At 38.7% G+C, this 17,029-nt stretch overlaps 1 protein-coding gene across 3 annotated transcripts; it reads right to left on the reverse strand.

Moving 5' to 3' along the window:
* Positions 1–3,478: 3,478 nt before the first annotated feature.
* Positions 3,479–15,337, reverse strand: rel (v-rel avian reticuloendotheliosis viral oncogene homolog). 3 transcript variants are annotated; one of them, XM_066678472.1, is made up of 10 exons: positions 15,223–15,242; positions 14,599–14,619; positions 13,504–13,643; positions 13,271–13,419; positions 12,555–12,646; positions 8,416–8,556; positions 7,392–7,496; positions 6,914–7,129; positions 6,176–6,301; positions 3,479–6,084 (listed from the first exon to the last, which is right to left on the reverse strand). In XM_066678472.1, exons 1-10 carry the CDS (start codon positions 15,227–15,229, stop codon positions 5,270–5,272), a joined length of 1,812 nt encoding a protein of 603 aa, XP_066534569.1. In that variant the 5' UTR covers positions 15,230–15,242; the 3' UTR covers positions 3,479–5,269. The 3 variants fall into 3 exon arrangements, with proteins under 3 accessions (XP_066534569.1, XP_066534570.1, XP_066534571.1); XM_066678473.1 differs by lacking the exon at positions 14,599–14,619 and having other exon boundaries at positions 15,223–15,337; XM_066678474.1 differs by lacking the exons at positions 14,599–14,619; positions 15,223–15,242 and adding an exon at positions 14,865–14,971.
* Between the last annotated feature and the right edge of the window lie 1,692 nt (positions 15,338–17,029).

Below are 17,029 nucleotides of genomic sequence, written 5' to 3' on the forward strand. Positions count from 1 at the left end.
GATTGGCTAAATAAAGGTGACAACCAATGAAAGGACGTTATCTGTTTAGCAGAGGTGGAGAATCTGCCCCTCGCACCGACCGAACAAAAAGAAAGCTGCGGGTTTCCTTCGACATAACAGTGTCAACTGAAAAATATGGAACAAAAAGCATCCTGTATCGGTTCCTAACGGAACGCATCTTTTAATGTACGAATACGGGAAAATTCCGTATTTTACGGGACGGTTGGAAACGCTACGTGTGCGTATTCTGTTAAGAAAGCAATACAGACCGACTGCCAACGGCATCAAACAGCAGCAGCTCCCCCAGGTCCTAGTGCGCCCCAGTTTCACTACAGTGTTAATATAGAGACAGAACTGCTGTTGAAAATGAAAGCATTTGAGTGGCTAAAGAACATTCATAAAGTACAGCTATAGCCTCCGTAAAACAGGTCTAACGACGTCCATGTTAAACAACGTGCCAGATCTTGTTACTCAGGCTCCAATGTTAGTGCGTCATAAAAAAGCACAGGTTTTGAGATTACTAGATTTAAATCAGCTGATGTTTGTTCATCAGTTAAATAAGACTAGCAGAAGCAACCACTAAGAAAATGTTCTACGGACTGCAGTCAGAATTTCACCGAGTGTGCCAATTTCTCTAAATATTGCTGCATTTACTTCTTATTTTTTCAATATACTATGGCATTTAATGTTTTTAACAAACATAAAATGTTTCCAGAAATCACGTTTTTCTGTAAAATGCAATCAATAAGAAATCTGTGAATTTATTAAATATCTTGAAAAAAAATATTTTTTAGTTTTCAAAGACCAACCTCAATGTATTTTGTATTTTTTGCATGTTTGTTTTTTCTTACAGGCATCAAATTAACAGTTCCTGTGTAGTCATTGCAATCAAGCTGGTCAGTAAAAACATTACTTTTCTATTTGTGTTTTTTGTCAGTTTTTAAGAGAAATGGCAAATCTCAAATTCTTGTTGTCCCAACTTTTCTGGAAAATGTTTGCAAATACATTCTGAGCTCATCCTGGACAGATTAACAATGGAAACATGTTTTTGTGGTTTGATGAATCAACCGTTCAGAAATGTGAATGGAAATAACTGACACTGATACAGCCATCCAGTTTCTTACCAGAGTACAGTTCAATTGCCAGAATCTGTCATTATATGGTGTGTTATATTAGTGCACGCACACTATAGATTTGATATTGGAGTACAGAATAAAAAAGAAAACACAAAATATCAAATGAAATAGTGCAGGGAAAAAATGTCCAAAGGGCTTGTACCATGCACTTTCCCACTTTAGCTTAAATTATACACATTAAAGAAGAGTTACAGAAAAACAAGAGAAAATGTACAGGGAAAAAAGAATAGAAATACAGAATAAAAGAGTCATACCAAAGAGATGGTTGGTGTAGTGTGGATTAAAAAAAAACAGATGGGCGTAACAAGAAATGGACTTTAGAAGGAGTTCAGATTGTTGCAAGTTCTCATGTTCGGTGGCAAACAGTTCCATATGCAAGGTCCTCTGTGTGAAATTGTGAATTGGCTTAATGTGGTTCTGTTGAAGGCAGGATGCAGGTTGTCGGAGGCTCCGGTGAAATATTGATGGATTTCAGATCTATATTTAAATGAGTTTAGAAACAGTCAGGAAGGAGGCTTTGTTGACTAAGAAAATAAACTGACAGGTTTGAAAAAGGTTGATGTCACATATGTTTGGGATCTTTAAGTTAAAAAGAGTGGGTGAAAGAAAAGAAGTGATCATTCTGACAAACCGCTTTTGTAGGATATGAATGCCCGTGAGATACTTTGATAAGATTATATCATTGCATAATATAGACTGAGAAGGAAATATATTTAATTTGTCAGATAACACCAATATTTTTCACTATTTTATGTGATATTACTGTAATATGATCCATTCCACATGAGTTTATCATCAATAAATACACCAAGAAGTTGTGTGTACTTATAGATGATAAACTCAGCTGGAAACATCATAATGCAGTACTGAGAGATATATACATATTTATACAGATTTTGGAGCAACATTGTAAACTCAGTAAGTGTGGGTGCTCGACTGACCTGTGATATGTGGCTGTGACATGATAGTGTGACATGTGGGTGTAGGGACCACTTTGCCAAAAAAAAAAAATATCTCAAAATGAGAGAATGATGCAGCACAGTGGTTAACATTTCCTTTCCCAAATGTTGTTTTATTTTTGATTACACTGGGTTATTTATTACATTGCAGAAGTAATAAACACTAATCAATGCTTTTTAAATTAAACTATATTTAGTTTAATTAAGTTTCACTCTAACAATTTTTCTAATCACTGTTTCTTTTTTATTAGCACATAGTGCCCAAACCATTTTGAATTTTTTTGTAGTTGAATTTGTACACGAGGTTCAAGATGGAAACTGACACAGCTCATTGTGATTAAAGTTCTGCCCTGGCTGTGTTCCAGGGCAGACAAGCTTTTCATGTTATTCATGCTACAACTGGGTTTTATGATGGATGTTGTCAGCCTGGAACTGTTCCAGGGCATACGTGCTCATCGTGACTCATTTAATCTGCATACCAAAGTGCACTTGAACTCCAAAAGAAATAGTTTACATTATCATAGTTAATAGAAGCCCACACTGTGGAGTGAGTTAAACTGTCATGGTAAAGCTGTACATTGTCAGTGATAAAAGTGTAAATACAGCACCAGTCAAAAGATTGGACACATATAATAGCACCGTTCCAGGTGAAGCCCTCGTGAAGCTGACTGAGAGAACGGAGAGGGTATGCAAAGCTGTCATCAAAGTAAAAGGTGGCTACTTTGAAGAATCCAAAGTATAAAACGTATTCTGGTTTATTTAACACTTTTTTGTTTACTGGATAATTCCATGTGTTTCATCATAGTTTTAATGTCTTCTATATTCATTTACAATGTAGAAAATAATAAAAAAAACGAAGAGAAAAAACACTGCATGAGGAGATGTCCAAAATTTTGACAGGTACAGCCCAAAACAAAGGAAACCCTCCCTGAAGGGTGTTTTTAAACATTTGACTGGTACTGTAGTTTATAAGGCGTCTTCTTTTGTTGGCCCTTGTAACAGAAAGATCTCATTAAGAAAGTGATAGGAACACCCTTAGATCGCTTCGCTATGGTCATAAGTCAAATAATCCAGAATTGCAAAAGCGATTGGGCAACTGACCAATCATAAGGCTTTATGAGACAAGTATGTTATCATCCCAATGATGATGTGTTGATATAAATTTCTTAAGGGTCACTGAGGAAGCAGTGTCACATTAAGTTGATCTATGAACTATGAACTCTAAAGATATAGATAACTTAGTCCATTCGTGTGGACAGGGCAGTTTCATTTAGTGGACAGCTGGGTGAAGCACTGGTGACCAGTAAAGTTAGTTCAAACACAGGAGCATTAAAGAAAAACAAAAGGAAACATCAGATCAGATAAACATTATTTTATTGTATAAAAATATCAGATTGACAAATACAAAGTATAAGGAATTGCATTTCAAATCATAAACAAGTACCACTAAAACAAATACAATCTTTTACAGTGAAGTTTAAAAATTGTCAAAGAGAATATATGAACATCATGTTTTAAAGGCAAAACTTCAGCTATTTTGACAGTCTAGCGTAAGAGAAAATTTGTAATAAACATACTATATTGAGAACTTTGGATGGAACATTTCTTTAACATGACATAGCCATTACACCGGGTTTGAAGATCCCAGCAAGTTCCAGGGAACAGAATTACCTTGCCACACATGAATAAGTTTGGACATATTGTTTTTTTCCCCAAAATTCCCAAATACGATGTTTAAAATCTATGTACAAACTATGTCCACTGAAATCATGCGGCAGTTTTAATATGACTGTGGTGTCTTACACAGTCCCCTCATTCTTAAGTTATCTCACTTGATCAAGAGGAAGTAAAAAATATTAAACATTAAATGGAAGCTATTGTCAGAACAGACATACCCTCCATAGTTCAGTGCAGTGTGGAACTTATAATTCCAAATTAGAGGAAGTTGCAACGGTATGGAAAATGCACATAAAACAGAAAGCAGTGTTTTATAAACTATCACTGGTCTGTGCTACTTCAAAACAGCAAACGGTCCATTGTTAGACGTTTTATTTCATCAATTAATTTGGGATTTCTTTGTTTTGGGGCCTTTTTCACATAATGTGAATGTACAATACCAGTCAAAAGTTTGGACATCTTCTCATTCAGTGCTTTTTTAACTGTATTTTCTACATTGTAAATGAATATGGAAGACATTAAAACTATGAAGGAACACATGGAATTATGTAGTAAACAAAAAAGTGCTAAACACAACAGAATGTTTTATAGCCACCTTTTGCTTTGACAGTTTGGCACACTCTCTGCGTTCTCTCAGTCAACTTCATTAGGTCCTCACCTGGAATGGTTTTCAGTGACCAGCTGTGGCCTCGTCAAGAGTTAATTTGTAGAACTGTTCACCTTTTTAATGTGTTTGAGACCATAATTTGTGTTGTGCAGAGGTAGGGGCTGGTACACAGTTCTATACCGTGAAAAGCTCTATTCCACCAATGACTGAGAAGATGTTTCCAAAGTTTTGACTGGTACTGTATTACAAAAAAACTTTTACACAGTAAACTTTTCACCCTTCTGTGATATTGGCACTTCATTTCACAACAGCTAAAAGATGTTAAAGGACTGAAAACAGTAAGTAAGCGTTTCATATGTAATTTTGTATGATTCTTCCTGCAAATATGCCACAAATTCTCTATTTTGCACAAGTCGGGGTTACAGGGAGAAGAGTGCAGCACCTGCACTCCCTTCTACCACTGCCATCCTAATGTAACTTTTTTTGTAAATTTTAACTGAGATTTGAATGGCCATCCCTGGAAAATATGTTGTCAAGGCAGTGTTTGCTGTTGTATGTAAGTTGGCTTTAATGGTGCTGTTGTAAATGTCTAAGTTAACTATATCCCATAATATGACCTTGACTTTTGGACTTGTTGCTAGTAACCGTCAGGATGGTTCTCTTCTTTGCAAGCCTGAATGGCAGGAATGAATGTATACTTACAAATGTAGTAAAAATGACCAGTCAGAATATTAAGCATCTAGGGTTAATACTGTAAAAAGTAAATTTAGAAATCAATGCTTTATTTTTTTTTTTTTTTACTATTCATTTTCCATACCACTCCAAACGTATCTAATTTGGCTAATTTGTATAATCCTGTTTATTACTCTTCACTGAACTGCGGTGTGTTTTTACTTTGGGTAGTAGGGCCAGTTCATATCAGTGCTGGTCATGGAGTATGATGGGGTTTGTGTGTTTCTTTGCCCTGGCCCATTGGTCCCACTGCAGGCTGCCTGTCTCATGACCTCTTGGGTACTGCCATTGCTTGGTGCATAGTTAAGCATCGCAAAGGACTGTGCACAGTCAGAGGACACTGAGCTAGCAGGGCCTAGTAAGGTTAAGGTACTTTGGCTTTGAGGCTCTTGCTTTAAATTCATACCTGTCTGAGAGCCCATAAAACTCTGGAGAATCTCACTTCCATCCTGACTCTCTGTGTATTGGAAACCCAAACCCATCATACCACATGAGTTTGATGCTCCATTCTGTGTCGCCTGAGCTCCTTGGAGGTCATAGTTATACCACATAGGTTCTCCAGCAGGCATGGGTTCCTTCCTGTGGGAGGGCTGCTGGCCATGTTGTACATTTTGACTTTGTTGCTCCTGCAGAGGTTGGTTGCTTGAGAGGCCTTGGCTGTCAAGAAATTCCAGATCCAGTGAACTCAGTAAAGGAAGGCTGTTTCCACTCTCATTTGTGGTGCTGAGAGTGGAAACAGCATTACCTGTGCTAACCTGCATGCCCACTCCATTACTGGGCCCGAGGTTGCTACTTGCTTGGTTGAAATTAAGTGAAGGACTGGGCCATTGACTTTGACTGAATGCTGCCGGCGCTGGAGATGCTGATGTTGATGGCATCATGGCACTGGACTGATAGGTGGTGTTATACATGCTTGGTGGATTTGGTCTCATTCCTCCATGGCTGGAGTGCCTTCCATAGTAATTTGGTGGCTCTGTGGAAGATAAATGTGGATATGTATGAAATTGTACCGCATTCTAAGTGGTGATCTCTATGTACATAGAATAGACAACAAAAAGACTTACCACTTTTAATCCTTGGGGTCACAGTCTTTGCTCTGCTCATAGCACTAAGAGTTCCAGATTGAAAGCCAGAAAAGTTCTTCATCAGGTTGTCTATTTTCCGCTTCTTCTCTTGACAGCCGTAAGGATCTAAATTAAATAATAAACACATACTGAACACGAGAGCAAATTGAAGCTCAAACACAACACCAACATGGTATACTGTCTAAAAATAAGTTTGTCATGACAACTGACATAAAACAAATTCATAAAGGCCTCTTCCAGTAGGTGTTTTCGGATAAAACTGCAATTACAATACTGTCACTGACAGTATTTTTGTGTGAAATGTGAAATGGCAGAGTACTACAGCTGATTTTGTTGTTTATTGTACAACTAGTGCATGTCACAGACATAATGAGGGTGTTACATTGCAATTAAATTTATAAACTGCAATCACTTTGCCTAAAAATACAGAAATTGTTTGCTTTTGACTTGTCAAACTCTGTCAAAGTATCAGTATTACGTAACTGGTTCAATGCATAAAATACATGAAAATTAAAATGCAACATACAAGGTATTCTTACATTTTTTTGTATAGGTCTATGCTTTGTTTTCCTGATTTGCTGATGTAGTTGTCTTGTTTGCATATGAACACTTACATAAAGTGTGTCCAAAAAACCATTTATGAATGTATAAGTTACAGAAATGTTTTCACATACTAGAACACATGGGAAGATAAAAACTGAAAAAAGATCATCTTACCTTTGTCATCAGGCAAAAATCTATACTCCATGGGCTCGCTCACTTCTTGGTCTGAAGGGCGGCGCAGTTGCATTTGCACAGTTATAGGGGCTGGGATGGAGGTGTCACAGTAGGCAGGTGTACGGAAGACAATGGCCACCTGTCTGTGCACATCTGCCTGAGAGAAAGAGCCTCTTGCCTCCCAGGTCTGGGTGAAGAAGCGTACCTCTATATCATCTATTTTATGATAGGGAATGAGGTGAAAGATGGCTGAATTAGTGAAATGGTAACAGAAAAGATGAAGAAAGCATGGGTGTTTTATTCAGAAATGAATGGCTGCCACAAAAGGCAATGTTTGTTCACTGTAGCATAATAGCAACACAAGTGAACGATTGAAGAAATGAATGGGAGGGAGAGAAGAATGAAAAATATTTTACTGAAATTTGAAATCAGTATTTTTTTAAACCACTAGTACTGTATGAAGAATTTGGGTTTCTACCTTTCTGCACTTTATCACAAAGCAGGAAGATCTCATCGCCACCTTTCACACTGCCGCTGTTCCTGTTGACCCTGCAAATGCGCAGCTCTGCTGTGTTTGGCGCCCCTGGATAGTGACAGAAATAATGATGTCATTTATTAAAATGTCATGTCACAGAACAAATAAAAGTCTATGAGGTCATTAAATCAGACCAGCTTGAGATCTGAAAAATAGAACGGGAATTTGTAGTTTACTCTCTCTGTAACCATATAAAGCAGAAATGTTTTACATGCTTGAACACACCAGGAAGTGTGTGAAGTAGCTAAATATATAAGAGGCCGGTAGGTTCCCTTTTAGAACGTGAGGGTGGGGCTGTTTGAAGCCTCCACTGTGAGTGTGTGAAGGTGTCTATGACACCTATGTGTACGACATGTCCTAATAAGGGTGCATATTTTAATATCATTTATATGTGATCATGGACAATGTTCTATTTCATGTCATCTAAATGACACAAACACTTATCTTCATTTTTTTTTCAGTGCTGCGCCATATTTTGCCCCCCACCCCCAGTCTAAACATATCTATATTATGGACAGGCACACTGGCTGACAGAGTTGTGCAGTGGCTTCCGGTATGCACTGTACTCATACCGCTGAGAACTCAGGAAGTGCTGAATGGGGCCATGCTCACTTCCTGTAATGTAGTATACATGACATAAAATAGCTTGTATGAAAAATGTGCACCCCTCAATTCAATCAGAGTTCATTATATATTCCTAATACAAATAATTCACCCCAGTTACTGATAATGAGCCTTATAATCAATTACTGACCTATTAACCCGAAGTTCAGGGGGTTAATTCTTTACAATCCCAGACAAATTCCATCCTGATGCTCTAGTTTTATATACAACACTGGCGAATAATGCTGAAATTGTTCAGTAGCTCATGAAGATTAAGTGTATCACCTTTCAAAGTTTTCACTAAACGACCTGAAGCTATTTCCCTTCTGGTCCATAACGACATATGTGTTTTGTGGGCACTCACGATTGTCATAGATGGGATTAGAGATGACAGGAGGCAGTGCGATGCTGTAACGTCCAGTCTCATCTTGCAGAAAAACTTGGAAGCACAGACGGACCACATTTAAGTCGTATTCCTCCGTCTGCAAGAGCTGCTCCCGTGGAACTGCACATTTAAAAACATTGACATTTTGTGAGTAATAATACAAGTCTTAATGAATGCTTTAGTGGTTTATTTTAGTGCAAATCTAGAGCATTTAAATCACAAGTGCCACCAAGGTAATTCCATCAAGGACTGAGACATGGTACTGCACTCAATGTTTCACTCTTTAGATACTTCAGAAAAACCACCACACCAACCTATTTATTCATCTATAATTCAGGACAACAGGGTGGAAACTGTATTCCTATTTATTGTACAATAACTGCAGTTGTCTCCCATTATTTTACTTTTGTTGTATCTTTGTGGTGCCCAAGTAGTTGAATTTTGGGCTTTGGTTGTAATGCAACAGCAACATCACCACCACTTATAGTGACAATCATTTGCTTTTTAAAGACATATGCAATCCTTATATGCTGGCTCACAACTCAGTTCCTAACACTCATAACTTGCATATTAGCAATTCGAATTGTTGGAAACATCTATCTGCGTTATCACCCCATACATGAAAGACTGAAAGTCAGTGAAAGAAAAAAACAACAGCAGTTTGCACAGTCATGATAAGAGGGCATGAGGGTGATAAATTAAGAAATGACTTAATTCAAAGTGTGATTATCTTGAACATCTCAGAGTGACTCTCTCTCTCGACGTCATACTATTGCAAATATTACTCCACGGTATCCCCGGGTGAGACACAGACTTGTGCCCACACAGTGGCTTACATCGAGAGGCACACACACACACACACTGTCATCCCACACAAAACGCGCGCAAAGACGTTTCTCACTGCGTGCACCATAGCCCACTCTTTCTCTCTTTCAGGAGTCTGTCCACAGTAGGATATCCTGCCCACTGCCGATGGTGACGTTCATCTGACAGCTAGGGGTGAGGTCACAGGTGGAAATATCACAGAGCAAGCGAGAATTCATAGGGGCTGGAGACGTATGACGATTCTGAAGTGAAGAGGTTGTTAACCTGACACAAGCACGGCCTCTGCTTAAACCACAAAGACCAGTGGAGGAAAAAAAGTGAAGGAGAGGAGGATAGAGTTGTTTGCAAAAAAATCTCACACCCTTAGGCTCAGGAAGGATGGATTTTTATATATATTTAAAAAAGAAACTGCAATTATTTTAGCTGACCGTGGATCAGTGGCCCTAATCAGATAGGTAAGGAAAATCCGTAAATAAAACAAAGCAGTAAACCTTTTTTATTTCACTAGTCTTAGGAAGTTAATAACGTTCTAACGTCTGACTGAGGCTACGAGTATTCAGAGATGTAAAGTTCCTTTAGAGTGCATTGTTAAAGAATGTTTATTAGAGTAAGGAATGTGCTTTTCATCTTTTAAAATGTACTACAGACCCATAGGAATGTAGATGGCTAATGTTTAGCTACTTTATGGGTTGTAATGTAGCCTCTTACTGCAGGACGGTTAGTGCCTTGTAGCCACTCTGCTGAGGAAACTGACTCGCACAAATATATCTGATGAAAGAGCAGTCATGGTTCTTGCACAGCCACACTAAGCAGAGTGACATAAATCAGAGTAGAATACAACCGCTTTAGAAGTGGTCTGGTAACCTTTTCCAACCTGATGAGCATCAACATCTCTTTTTCTGAAGCCCTCAATAGAAATGGAGAAAAAGGTACCGAGATTCCACAAACGTGTTATGAAGAACATCTCTCAGCTTTTGATAGATCCCAGTTCTTTTTAAAATAAACTCACAACTGATTACTATCCCATTGCTTTGAGTATGTTTACGTTCACCTTCAAATAACTGCTAATCGTAGAGATTCACACAATTTGCTAATAACATATATGTCATATCAGATACTTTTCCTTAATAATAAACCGACAACGTATAATCATTTTGTCTACTTTGTTTAAATGTACTTTAATTGTACTCTTTATGTAATTTTGACACATGTGAAAACCTGGTGTTGTTTTGTTTGACATTTCTAATCATCTACATATACAGACATATCAAGCACCCCCGTATCGGAAAGAAAAGATATATGCACATGGAAAATCAAGTCAATGAACCAGGAGCACACAAAAGGTTTCAAACAACCTATAGACACTGAAATGGGAGTGAATGTGTAGACTCGATGACAGAAGAAGCACTAGGTAGACAGAGCTGATAAATAGAGAGAAGGTGGAAGGCTGAGTGGGTGTTGAAGACAGAGGCAGAGTGTGAAAATGAGGAGGTGGTGTGCGTGCATGCTTTTTTTGCATACACATATACGTGCATGCCTAAAGGGACAGAGAAACTCAGACAAACACACGAAGCTTGTAGGTGTCAAGAGGGGAGCATTTGGGTTAGTGTGGGCCGATGGAGGACGAAAGGCAGAGAGAGAGAGGGCTAAAGGAAAGGTAGATCCTCCATCCAGTGGGCATGGTGCCATTAGCAGCACCTACATACATCTCCAACCTCTAAATGTTTTCTCATATCACTAACAATTTCTGTCTGACAGTCTGATATTATTATTATTACAGAAAGCAAGCTATCCACACTGTCTCCACATGAGTCAGAAAGGCCAATAACAGTGGGACAGAACTAGAAAAAGTGAGATCATTACTGCCTCATTGGCAGTTACAAGTATGACCAAGCATCACAAGTAATATAAAAAGTATTCTTACTAAATTATGCATTTTTAGAAGGGATTGAATCAAGATATGCTTTCATTACTGCATAATGAATAGTGCTTGGCTATATAATGAAATCTGTTTGGTAACAAACCATAATACGATTTCTGAACATATAATAGATATTGTTTTGTGGCCCTACAAGTGTGTTCATAAAATCCCAACTTTTTTCAAGCATTGTTAAAAATCTTTGATATAATGGCCCACCATAATCATGGTTGTCATCAGCACTTCTGGCACAGTCAACAAAAAAATCATTAAAAAAATATACACCATTTACACAGCCACTGTAAAAAACCCCTACAGTAACAAGTAGCTAATGGGTGTTACCGTTACAGCTCTGTATCTGCTGCTTTTAGAACGAAACACATAATCAGTTCAGGAAGTACTGGGTCTTCACTGTGGAAGTGAGAACGATCACTAAGCCACCTTGGAGATGGACGAAATGACCAAGAGGAAGTAACAACAGGACCACATCTTCTGTTGTGAAATGCCTTTCTGGAGTGGCCAAATGACAGCCTGCTACTCTCATTTTCATCTCAGAGGGTTGTTTAAGGATCCTAAATGGCTCTGTGGGTTTATTAATGGAGCCGTTTATCCTCAGGGCTCATGCCTAAGGATAATACTGGTACACTGACATTAAGGGATTGTGTATGCTACGAGTAAGAGCTTCAGGAATGGCCATGTGCTGCTGAGCTTAAATGTAATTTGTGTTACATTACAGTTCTACGCCTCTACTGCATTTAATTTCACTTCAAGTTTTTAAACCAGCTGAAAGGGAACAATTCTACTAGCTCAACGTAGCTACAATGTAAAACCTCCACCTCTGTGTTTCCTGCACACCACTGTGAATAGCTAGGATACTTCGAATAACTGAATGATTCTACTCATGCTTTCTGTTTAAGAGTGTGGAACTAACAGTAAATCGATGTTTCTGGAACTGGGATACTCTAACACGATCATTTAAAATAAAATAGAGTTTCGACTTCCTCTTGATTATTTCAGGCAGCACATATAAAGAGTTTTTTCAGGAGTAGGCCTCTATTCCTGCTCTGAATAATTTCCCCCTGGTCACATGCAATGCAACACCGCAGCCAGTTGAGCAACAGTTTTGCTAAAAAGGAGAAGTGACCTTTTTTTTTTGTTTTTTAACTAATGATGCTACCATAGTTTGAACTGCAGGAGGAACTAACGGATCTGTATGTGGTACTGATTTACAATGAGTCACCTGTTTATATAATGGATATGAAATCACTCTGATCTTATTTATCACCAACAAACAACTTTTAAAACGGGTCCCTGATAATTGTAAGAGAAACACAAAAACACAGCAGAGGAAAAGGTCACAAGAATAAAGTCTTACCATTGAAGGGGTTGATGCCTCGGTTCACTCTCTGCATTATGGCATCCCTGACCTCTCTTCTCCTCACACACTGGATGCCCAGATTCTGAAACCTGGGAAACACACCACGAGTCATTTGAGTGAGATGATTCCAGCAACTCAACATCCAGTACTAACCACACCAGGTGTAATTATCTGTAGTTTTTAAACATGAGAGATGGCTAAGCTGATTATTCAGAATTCTGCAGCTCTAAGGTTCATATTTTGCATAGGGGGGAATCCCCTCACTCCCTCCCTGTCTGTAAAAAAATGTTTATATTAAAAAAAGATGGACAGATCTTTAGAAGAGAACTGTAGCAGCATGTACTTTGAGTGTGTCTGTGTGCATGTGGGGGTGGAGTAGGTGGGTGTGTGGCACCCTGACATTAAACTCCACAAAGGCACACAGGAATTACTTTGATGTGGAACACAATAATGTTTTAAGTTCATTTGGGAAAAAATTGCAACAGAACAAATATAACATTCCAGACAAAATATCCAGTGGGTTTTCTAGAGGACACGGTGTGCTTTGACATACTTTTCCTTCAATATAAGATTTATGCGTGTGTTAAAAAAATGTTAATGCATAAAGAGTGCATGATTCAGCATGAATAGGTGATATTTAAAGTTCACAGAGAGTCTTTTCTCACAGTGTTTTGAATTGTAGATGGATGTGTTCATTGTTAGCACAGACTTACGCAATGACTCTGCGTTCAGGTCCAAATTCAGCCTCATAGTAACCATCCTTACAGTCTTTACCAACAAGGTCATGTGGATGTGGTCTGTAAGGCTCGTTTTTGGTTACCAAAGACACCCGCACTTTTCCTTTTCTGCATGTGCCTAGAATCTGACAGTAACATAAAAAAAATGGTTAAGAACACTTGTCATTACCTACCTGCACAGGGAAAGATGGGCAAAGCAGTAAACATACCTGAATGCTTGGGTAAGTCCTGTTATTGTCTGAGCTTCTTTCTCCAGGTATACTGCCAGCTGAACGGCCCTCACATTTATACCTGAAGCGCATGCCTCTTTGTTTGGGTTGCTCAAAGATCTGAACACAGGGTTCTCCCACTAGAGAGAAGGCAAAGGCCAGGGGGTGAGTGTTGATTACAATAATATACAGTAGTTTACATCTGCAAGCTTTAGAAGACACCATAAGCAAGCATGGGCACCTCTAAAAGAGCAACAACAAAAAAAAGTTTAGTGCAAGCGTCAAGAATGAAAGCAGGGGAACATGGCTATCCATACGCAAGCACTTTGAGGTCTTAAGTGGGACTGCTCAAATGTAAACATCTAAACATCTGCAGACCACATCATTTTCCTCAGAACCTGCTCTCACACCACCCCCGACATGAAAAAACATCAAATAATTTTCCCCTTGCTACACCTGTTAGTGGGCTCCCCACCAGCTCTTCTTTCTCAGTGGACCACAGTAGCAGATTATGATTAACAAAGCTTTTTCTCACACCTGCTCAGACACAGCTGTGTGTGGCATGAGATGCCAGAGGTTCCTGCTCTCACACTGAGGTCTCAACCTGTCTATATGGCCTTGAAGGGTTTCATTACACTCTCACTGAGTTATGGACTGCCATGATCATGCCTAGTGTGACACCCATTCTTTGCATTCACTTTGTTATTTTCAAAGTCTAAAGCTTAATAAACGCACAACTGCATACACAACATTTTGGAATCAAGCTCCTAACACTTTTCTAACACTGACCATGAGCTGAGCATGATTTGATCTCCCTGGAGGACACATCTCTCCTTATCATGACAGAGAGAGTGGACATGTTGTTGAGCAGTGTCTCTAACAACTGACCTCACTCATTGCTACCTGCTCTCAGAGCAACACACAGGAAATGACTGTCACTCTACAAACTCAAACTCAGCAAAGCACCTAAGGCAAAATAGGGAAGTGTTCCAAATGAAGCGTATAGAAGCGATTATAAACATGTGTAAATGTGTTATAAGCGGGTTAGATGCAGGCTAAAACGTCTTTAAATCTGGCAGAGTTGGGTTAACTTACTCTTCAGCGCGGGAAAGTGAGCTGTGCAAGAAAAGATTAAGTCCGGAAATTATTACATTAAAAAAGAACCCAAGTGCAAACTCAAGATATTTGCTAACAGTGCTGCTAATGGGAACTTGAAAAAAAAACCGCACAGTAGCCAGAGGTTCCTCATTTTGATTTCCTGGTGCAGATTTACCCGTCATGGATTACAGTCAAATTAGCCAAGTTTCTACCACTTTGTACCATTAAATGTTACAGTAGAAAAGACGAAAAACAATCCTTACTTTGATTTAAATCGATAACAATGTTTTCATATTGTATTCAGTCGAGAATTCCTCCGTGTTGTTAAATAAGTGGCAGCGCTCGATTTTATTAACGAACGTAATAAGCCGTTAATCCAAGTCACACAATAAAAGCAACTAGTTACTAGATTCAAGTACAACACAGCTTTTCTAAACAGGGTTTTAACCCAGAACACACTAGTAGACTGAAAATGAAGGAGGAACTGTAATTTTGTAAAGCTAAAGACTCCTGACGTCTCGTGGTGAATGCGAGCGGCGGTGGAGTGCTTTCCATTGGCACATTAAGGCGTTGTTAAGGCGGGAAAACGGAATTATAGAATCATTAACGACTACTACTCACCATCCATGTCGGCGGACACCCTTTCGGCAGCAGACAGGAGAGCGTATGAGCTTTGAGCTGAATGAGATTAGTGTTACTCCAATTTGGGGAATTCCCCCAAGCCCTGAACTCGCCCTCCTTCTCACTACAGCCAATAGAGAGAGAGAGAGAGAGAGAGAGAGAGAGAGAGAGAGAGAGAGAGAGAGAGAGAGAGACGTACTGCTGGTTCAGTTTCGAAGGCGTATTAAATCATCATTAAATCATTATTAATTAGGTCCTAATATACTGACCAGCTGTCTGTCACATATAAAGACAGCGTCTCCTAAATACTACACATTCTTGGTGTTCGTTTAAGTACATTTTTACTTATTTGTTTTACTGTTTTCTTCCGTCTTTAAACTGACCATACAGGTAAAGTTCTTCAAGCACAGATTTTCAAGCCCGAGCTTTGTAAGCCCCAGATGACCACCACAGAGCAGATATTGCCTATTATTATCATCTGAGTAGTAAATCTTTCTCGACGGACGTGTAAGTAGTCAGTGTTGCGCCTACGCGGATGGATCAGACACAGTAGTGCGGCTGGAGATTTTGAACCGTATCCACTCACTGACCAGTCTCTTAGATACACCTAAATTGTTGGTTGACCATATAAAGTCAGAGACAGTAACGTACATCTGCTGTTAGTCATCTTCTAGTCCTTAATCACGGGTCACAGGATGCTGCCCACAGGATGATGTTGGACGGGTATTTTTGTTTACAGGAGCACTCTTTATTTAATTGTTACATGGAGGTGTTAAATGATAAATTATATCAATCTAAACTTCTGAATGGAAGTTGTTTTCTGGCAGATACTTTTACTGAACTCACGTACTGATCCACACACTTCTGTTTCTCTTAAAATGACGGCTGAGCTCGAAAATAATGTTTATAATTGAAGCATGTAAGATGCATCAGGAGGTAATGTAAAAGCTAAAAATAGATCTATGATAAGACTACTCTACTCTAGGGGGGAAAACTGCTAAAAAGTGGGTGCTATTCTAACCCTAAATTGGGTGACCAGATCTGAGATGGTGAAAAAGAGAAAGGGGGGGGGGGGGACTACTGACGTGCAGACTGACCAATTAAATGTTTACAGAGAAGGTTCTCGACCAATAACGGTAGCTCTACAGTAAGACTGTCCAATCAGAAGATTTTAAGCTACTTCACCACGCCCCCTTCTCACTCAAGCGAACCAAACGGAGTAGGGGAGGGCGGGACTAGTTTGTGAACGAAACTTCTCGAAGTTCTATGTAAGCTCTAGAAAAGCAAATTCCCGGACATTTTTTACGTCTAAAAAAGAGGACATGTCCGGGTAAAAGAGGACGTCTGGTCACCCTACTTTAACATACATTTAATTTTTATGAATGTTAAACTTATTGTAACCAAATGTAAGAACAAATAGGTTCATGCATCTCATTATCGTGTAGATTTAAGAAATACAATACAGCATACGAACTCAACTACTCTGCAATACTTCTCTATTGGTTCTTACATTTGGTTACAATACGTTGCACATTCATAAGATTTAAATGTATGTTAAAGTTAGAATTTATGAACCAAAAAAAGCAAGCTAAAATAATCTACCACTAGTAATGTTTGTGTGGTTTTGGCATTTTGTATTTATACATTACTAGCTATGGAGGCTTTTGGTCATAATATTTACAATTATTGATCACACAGTTCCAATTTGGGATTATATTATTATTATTTACTCATATATTAGAAATATATGGGTGATTTAAGTAGTGACTGTGGAACTCAAAATAACTTAAAAATAGCCAGTTGTGTA

This window comes from Hoplias malabaricus, chromosome 8 (assembly GCF_029633855.1).
Source record: "Hoplias malabaricus isolate fHopMal1 chromosome 8, fHopMal1.hap1, whole genome shotgun sequence".
Taxonomy (NCBI): domain Eukaryota; kingdom Metazoa; phylum Chordata; class Actinopteri; order Characiformes; family Erythrinidae; genus Hoplias; species Hoplias malabaricus.